Source organism: Petaurus breviceps, unplaced genomic scaffold, assembly GCF_028583685.1.
Source record: "Petaurus breviceps papuanus isolate PSGF00001 unplaced genomic scaffold, PetGlider_PUasm1.0 103, whole genome shotgun sequence".
NCBI lineage: Eukaryota > Metazoa > Chordata > Mammalia > Diprotodontia > Petauridae > Petaurus > Petaurus breviceps.
Window position 1 is genome coordinate 6,133,375 of NW_027185588.1, and position 7,363 is coordinate 6,140,737.

At 57.4% G+C, this 7,363-nt stretch overlaps 1 protein-coding gene across 6 annotated transcripts in view; it reads left to right on the forward strand.

Moving 5' to 3' along the window:
• The first annotated feature begins 2,363 nt into the window (after positions 1-2,363).
• The window catches only part of LOC138173485 (transducin-like enhancer protein 1), a 12,231-nt gene continuing 7,231 nt past the window's right edge, over positions 2,364-7,363 (forward strand). For 2 of the 6 annotated variants that reach the window (XM_069103521.1, XM_069103701.1), the window contains exons 1-5: positions 2,364-2,536; positions 3,412-3,597; positions 4,248-4,402; positions 4,961-5,024; positions 5,126-5,170. In XM_069103521.1, coding sequence (XP_068959622.1) covers positions 3,571-3,597; positions 4,248-4,402; positions 4,961-5,024; positions 5,126-5,170 — 291 coding nt within the window. In that variant the 5' untranslated portion in view covers positions 2,364-2,536; positions 3,412-3,570. Of the gene's footprint in view, positions 2,537-2,664; positions 2,790-3,411; positions 3,598-4,247; positions 4,403-4,890; positions 5,025-5,125; positions 5,171-7,363 lie in introns of those variants that run through there. The other 4 variants (XM_069103745.1, XM_069103647.1, XM_069103589.1 and 1 more) reach the window with 4 other exon arrangements.

The following is a 7,363-nucleotide window of genomic DNA, read 5'->3' on the forward strand; positions in this document are numbered from 1 at the left end:
GGGGCAGGCAGCAAGAAAGAAGCCAGTAGCTAGGGAGAGACTGAAGATCACAGAGAAAGGGGCTGTCACGGCACCATCAGGGGTGGGATTCAAACCCAATTCCCCTCTCCAGGAGCAGGCACTCTTTACATTGCACCAAGCTCTCTTCATGGGCTCCCACACTTGAAAGCTGTTGTGATCATCACTCTGTGTCTAGTAACCTAGCTCTGCCCTGCTACAGCCCAGGTCTGGTGGCTGCTGGTTCAGACTCATTCTGGCTATGACAAGTCAACTGTGAGCCTAGGCCAGCTAGCAGAGAGCTGAGGCCCTTTGTTGGGGCTGGGGGAACGGTTTTGGTTACAGAATAATAATGCCACAACAGCTCTCACTAAGTAATTTCCTTACAACAGCCCTGGGAAGGATGAGGCTCATAGATTCAGAGCTAGGCAAGGTATTAGACACCCGTAGTCCAACTCCTCCCTTTAACAGAAGAGGAAAATAAGTTCCATCCAGTAAGGAGCACTGGACTGGGTGACCCAGGTAGCAAGTGCCAAGGGCGAGATTTGATTCCAATGCCATCGGCTGTGTTGTGATGCCTCATTGTCACCTTCATGTTCCAGAGAATGGTCCCCCAGAAGGGGAAGGTACTGGTCAGAGATCACACAGAGAGTTATTACATAATAATTAAGTAACCCTAAGAGAGGGAGGCGTCATTTACATATCCAAGGCTTGCAAAGTGCTTGATACCTATTATTTTATTTGATTAGTGTAAGAGAACAAGATGTGGAACCCAGGTCTCCTGACTGTGTTTAAACTTTGTATCTCTCCCAGCATCTCTGTACCCAGTATAATAATACTAGACTATTGTTCTTTGTAGGGGCCTGGGTTTGTTAACATTGGTAGACAGTCCAAAGCAAAAAGCCATGCCAGGAGATAGAGGATTGTGGAGGGCAGTAGGAGTGTGGGTTGGCTCATCCTGGCAGCTTGAACGCCCAGATCCAGGGAATGGATTTTTTTTCCAGCCTGCCCCCCTTCAATGGCTGGCTGCCTAGGGGAGATGCCAGGCTGGGTTAGCAAGAGCAAGGGCAGGTGGTAGAGATGGGGTCTCAGGCATGGAGTAGGCCCTCTCTCCCTCTCACTCTCCCCTCCCTAATCCAATCCCCCCAATCCATCCTGGCCCAACCCAGTCCCTAGGGAGCAGTAATTATCCAGAGAAGGAGGAAGGGCAGGCCTTAGCCCTGGGAAACAGGCCCCTGGTGGGACTGACCATCTCTGGACTAATTCGTTAGGAAACTCAGCTTCTTCCCAGCCCCCTCCCCCTCCCCCCCATGAGTCACTAATTGAGCTCAGGGTGAGTTCTTGGGGAAAGACCAGAAGGATGGATGGGGGATGCAGGGAAAGCTGAGCTTTTGATGTTCCTCTATCTTTCTCAGAAGAGGGGCAGTCTTTGGAGCAGTCAAGTCCTCCAACTCTCAGGTACTGCATTTGGAGACCAGGGATGAGGCACTTCCGTTCTCTCTGGCTCCAGTGCCCTATCTGTCAAACGGATTAACCATCCCTGCCCTCAGGGTCTCACGGGGCTGTGGGGGAGGATTAAGCATAGTAGGAGCTCTGGGCCCTGAGCCAGAAGGCAGGAGCTGCTGCTCAGATTCGGCCGCTCAGTAGCTGGGCACCTTGGGCAAACCATTTCCTGGCTCTGGACCTCAGTTTCCCCGGAGAGAAAAACAATGGGATGGTTTCTAAGATTTCCGGCTCTTAGGGCCCATCCTGGATCTCTGTTTTAACACTACCAGGCCTAGGCTGACGTCCCGGCTTCCTCCCACAATTGTCCTACAACCTTCTTCGCTTCCCACCCTCCCCACCCCCCTCCCTTTTCCTGGAACAAAACACCTCCATCCCAGACCATCCAGTCAAGGGTTAAAGCCCCAGCCCGGCTTGCTCGCTCCGCAGGCTCCGAGCTGATTGACACATTCCCGGGGCGGAACTCTGGGGCTGGCCAATGGGCGCGGGCGGCGGTGGCAGCGAGGGGGCCCCACGTGGGGGCGCGGTGGCCCCCGCGGCGCCCTGATTGGCCGGCCCGGCTCGGCGCTGGCCCGCACGAGCCCCGGCCCACGTGGACCTGGCGCGCGTTCATTGATCAGTTTCCCCGCAGAGCCGCTGCTGCCTCTGCTGCCCGGGGAGGCGGGGGAGGCGGGGGAGGCGGGGCGGGCGGGGGCGGAGCGGAGCCGAGCGGAGCGGAGCGGGGAGGGCGGCCCGGAGGAGGAGGAGGAGGAGGAGGAGGCGGCAGCGGCGGCGGCGACAGCGGCGGCCGAGGGGGCGGGGAGGCCGAGCCGAGGTTGGGGCTGGGGCTGGGGCCGGACCGGGCCCGGGTGGGGCCGAGCAGCGCAGGCCAGCTCGGGGGGCTCCAGGCGCTCCTGGTCTCGGCCTTCTCCTTCCCCCTTCCCCCGCGGGCGCCAAGCTGAGCGGGCCAGGCCGGACCGGACCCGGCTGGGCTGGGGCCGCCAGCCTCCGCCCCCGACGGCGGTCCCTCCTTCCCCCTCGTGCCCCAGCCTGCCCGGTGAGTCCTGGGGGAGCGAGTGGGGACGACTGCCTGCTCCCTCCCCTCCCCTCCTCTCCCCTCCCTTCCCTGGGAGGGAGGGAGGAGGCGGGGCCGGGGGGGGGGCGCTGGGGAGGGGGGGAGGGGGGGAGAATAGGGGCAAAGGAGAAGAGGGAGAAGAGGGGAGAGGGCAGGGGAGGAGAGGATGGGGAGAACGAGGAAGAAGAGGGGAGAGCTGGGGAAGAGGAAGGAAGAGAGAGTGGAGAAGGGGAGAGTAAGGGAGAGGAGAGGGAGAGAATGGAGGGAAAGGGAGAGTGGGATAGAAGGGAGAGAGGAGGAGTGGGGGAAGGAGGGAAGAGTAAGGGAGAGGAGGAGAGTGGGGGAAGAAGGGAAAGGGAGAGAGGAGTACAGATAGGGAGAAATGAAAATAGAGGTGGAAGGAGAGATGAGTAAGGATGAGGAGTGAAAAGGAAAAGAAAGAAGAAAAGAGGAAAAGGAGGGAGAGAAGGAAAGGGGGGAGGAAGAAGGGAAGAAAAAAGAAAGGAGGAGGGCCCATTGTCTGGCTGGAGATGAGGGAGAGGGAGCCAGAGCTGGGGGGGTTGGCACTGGGGAGAGGAGTGCTGAGCTGGGGAAGAGGGATGCTGGCCAAAGTGGCCTGCTCGCCCCAGGCTGGCCAGCTCTGGGCCTGTGCCAGGCTGGAGTTGGACAGCAGGTGGAGAGGCTGCTGGCAGGAGCTGGAAGAGCCTGGCCAGGAGGGGGAATAAGAAATCCCTGAGTTCAGAGTGCAGCCAGGGGGGTGATTATCACCAGCTCTGTCCCCAGACAGCACCTAGGCCCAGGCACTGAGGGTAGCACAGCAGGGGACACCTCCCCCCCTTCCCTTTTCCCTCTTCCAGCCCAGTGCAGCCGGCTGCCTTTCAGAACCCGTTGGCAGCAGCCTTGCTGGTTTCGAGCTGGAGCCTGTCCGAGGACCTGGGCAAAGGGCCAGAGATTGGATCTAGTAGCCAGAGAGGTGGCTGGTGGATAAGACAGAGGGCTGCTCACTCTGGCTGAAGATGTTTCCCCAGAACAGGCCGCCCTTGGTGAGTCCTGCTTTCAGGGCCGTCCTGGGGACCCCTGGTGAGTCCCTGCCTTAGGTGCCTGCTGACTTGATCCCACTGGGACTGCCAGGATTTGAGGGTAGTAATGAGGGAGAGAAAAAAGGGGACCCCAGCCTAGAATAATTAATAGTTATACTGATTTCACTGTGTGACTTCAGACAAATACCTTCTGTGCCTCTCTGGGTCTCAGTATTTGTAAAAGGAAGGCATTGGGCTAGATGGTCCCCAAGACCCTTTCCTATTTCAGACAATGTGAATTAGAAGTCCTGGGTCTGAATCCCAGCTCAGACACTTCCTGGCAGCAACCTTTTTCAAATCCTAACTCTGATCCCAACTGACTGGCTATGGATAACCTGATATCTCCAAAATAGTCTTAGATTTTAATTTAGAGAAATAAGCATTGGGTTCAAATTCTGAGTCAGTCAACTTAAAACCTCTGTAATTTTGGGCAAGTCCCTTCTCTCAGATTCAGATGTCCTCTCTTCGTGATGGGACCCTCTCATTTCCATCCCTTGGCTATAGGCACAAGAGTTGTGTTCTCTTTCCCACTGATAGAGAAAGGGAGTCTCCTGATCTCTTGGGGGCCAGGGGTGGATGCTGGCTAACTGAGCCTTTGTCCACTACCACCATAGACCCATCTTCAAGCGCCACCAGTGGCCTCGGCGGCGGCTGTGCTAGTGACCACCAATGCTTCAGCCACCACTCCCCAGACTCTAAAACTCACCTACCCAGAGACATTGGATAGGATCAAGGAAGAATTCCAGTTCCTTCAGAGCCAATACCACAGGTATGGGGTTTGAGAAGAAGGAAGCTCCTGGCTTCAAGGTCAAGAGACAGGCATGGGGCTCAAGGAGACTGAGCAGCCCTGGAAGCCTTGGGGTTACCCTTTGGCTATAGCCCCTGGTTTTGGAGTCAGGAAGACCTGGGTGTGAATTCTGATTCTTGATAGCAGCTGTGTGACCTTGGCCAAGACCCCTTCCTCCCCAGTATAGCCTCATTCAGTATAGTGGAAAGAACCCTGCACAGAATGCCAGTTCCAATTCTGAAGCTGCCACTCACTCACTGTGTGACGGCTGGAACAGAGCCTCCCCCTCTCTGGGCCCAGACTTCTCTATCTTTAAAATGGAGGTATTCAGCTAGACTGTCCCTTTTACTTGTGACGTTCTCCCTGAGGCCCCTTCCTTTCCCTCTTGGGCCTGGGCTCTTGGCCTTGTGTGAGCCCTCTGGGTGCAGCTGTGGCCCCTTGGAGCCTGTGTTAAGTGAGTGCTCTCCTAGGCTGGTAGCCCCCTTTCTGAGCCTGGCCTGCCTCTGGAGCCATCACTCAGCACTTGCATCTGCCCCTTAGCTTGAAGGTGGAGTGTGAGAAGCTGGCATCGGAGAAGACAGAGATTCACAGGCACTATGTCATGGTGAGCTGCCCTCTGACCAGGGGTGGGAGGTGCTGTGGGGGAGGGCCAGGGGCCTAGAGTATGCCTTTGTCTTCCCTCCATCTCCCTGCTCTCCTTTGCAGTACTATGAGATGTCTTACGGCCTCAACATTGAAATGCATAAACAGGTGAGTGGCCTTGATGACCCTGGCCCCTATTCCCTCCTTTAGCAAGTCTCCAGGGCTCTGGGGGTGGGAAGTGGCCCACCCACCAGCAGCTTTGGGGGTGGGAGGCAGGTAGGGGCCCTCCTGGGCATTCTTGTGGCTTCTCTTTCCAGCAAAGCTGCCACCATCTCTCCCCACCCATGCCTCCCCCTGCCTGCCCATCCCTGTCTCATCTGGCCCAGGGGCTCCCAGGCAGCAGTATTTACGGAGATCCAATCCCAGGTGCTGCTGGCTGCCTGCCAGGCCCTGTCTGTGCTTCCACAGGGGCCTGAGAGGAGGCTGGGCTGACAGGCTATGGCTGCTGAGGGAGAGAGGAGGGGGGAAGCAGCCATAGCCTGGCTGTAGCTTCCCCATGGGCAGGACCCAGTGACCAGTGCCTGGTCTCCAGCTTGGGTCCTGCCCAAACATCTATATAGAGGCTTTTAGCGGAATAGTCATCAGAAGGACTAAGGACCCAGCCTGAGGACCGGAGGCAGGGTAGGGGAGCAGCAGGATCCTTGTACCATCTTCTGCCAGCCCCTCCCTGCCCTGCTCCAGCGTGGGCTTCAGGAGCCAATAGTGAAGTTCTCCTATAGAGGGGAAAGGGTCCTCAGAGATGACAGTCATAGTCCAGCCCCTTCCTTCAGATAACAAAGGAGAGGGGACTCAGAGAAGCAAAGGGACTTGCCCAGGAACTCTCACCTAGAACTCAGATCTTTTGACCCTCCTACCTGGTACCCCTTGCATCATAGAGGGTGATCTGTGCTCTAGGGAGGGGTGAACAGGGAATATCCTTGGCCTCCCTGCTCTGACATCCTGTGTCCTAAGGGCCCCCCCCCCAGCTCTGACATACTGTGTTCTAAGTGTCCTCCCAGCTCTGACATCCTGTGTTCTAAGAGCCCTCCCAGCTCTGACATCCTGTGTTCTAAGAGCCCTTCCAGCTCTGACATCCTGTGTTCTAAGGGCCCTCCCAGCTCTGACATTCTGAGTTCTTCAGGGCTCTTTCTACCCCTGACATTCTCAATTCTAAAGGTCCTTCTGACTCTGACATTCAGTGCTTTATGGGCAATAGGGGCCATGGCTCCTTAGACTTATCTCCTGCCTGCCCCGCCCCCACCCCTGCTTCTTTTGGCCTTTAAAGAAGGAACGAAAATCCAGTCCCCCTCCCCCACCGCCTGCCTCCTCCTCAAAGACCTCCTTTGGAGGGAAGGGGGGGCCCATTGAGTGCACAGCAGAGGAGAGGGAGAGCGAGAGGGAGCCTAGAGCAGCAGGATCATTTTTCATGCTGAGAGCGTTAAAGTGCCCGTAAATTGCACATTAACGAGCCCGAGTGAATTGGAGGCTGCCTCCCCCGGGGCCCTGCCCATCAGTGCATCAGGCAGGAGGATCCGTCACTGCCCGCACCCGCCCCAGGAGACAGCCTCGGCCTGCCCAGAAACCACCCACCAGGCTGTGTGTCTTGGGCTGAGGGGCTGCCCACGATGACCGGGGCCTGAGAAGCCCCCCACCTTCATCCAGCCTATCCCAGAGAATTCCCCTGCACCCAAATCATCCCCATCTACTGGTGGGGACAGCTAAGGAGTTCCCAGGGGTACCATGTCTGCCATCTATTTAGCCCAGTGAGGGCTTCCCACGGCTACCGGCTACCTGCCCCCTGCCTCGACATCCAGCAGCCTCTGAGCCCCGAGAGCCTGAAGGCCCCCTGCTTTTATCCCTTTCCAGCTGTTCCTTCATCCTCCAGCCGAGGCAGCAGGGGAGGAGGTGAGAGCCGATTCTCACACCCTTCATCAGCTAGAAGCATTGATCGTCCCTTACCACCCCCGCCTCCCCCCTCCTCAGCCATCCTTGCTGGCAATTGAGGTCCCTGATTGCTTGTGGCACACAAGTGGTACAGGGAAAACCGCAGCTGGAAGGAAGAGGGACCTCTCCAGGGCTTCCTGACAAGCCTTGAGAGCATCAATTAGCACTCAGCACCCAGCCTCCCAGCTGGGGGGAGGAGGGGGCAGCCTGAGCCCTGGCCTGGCAGAGTCTGCTATTCAAGTGACCCTTCTAGAACATAGACACAGAGTATCAGAGCTGAGAGGGCCCTTAAACACAGAATGTCAGAGCTGGGAGGGTCCTTAGAACACAGGATGTCAGAGCTGAGAGGGCCCTTAGAACTCAGAAGGTCAGAGCTGG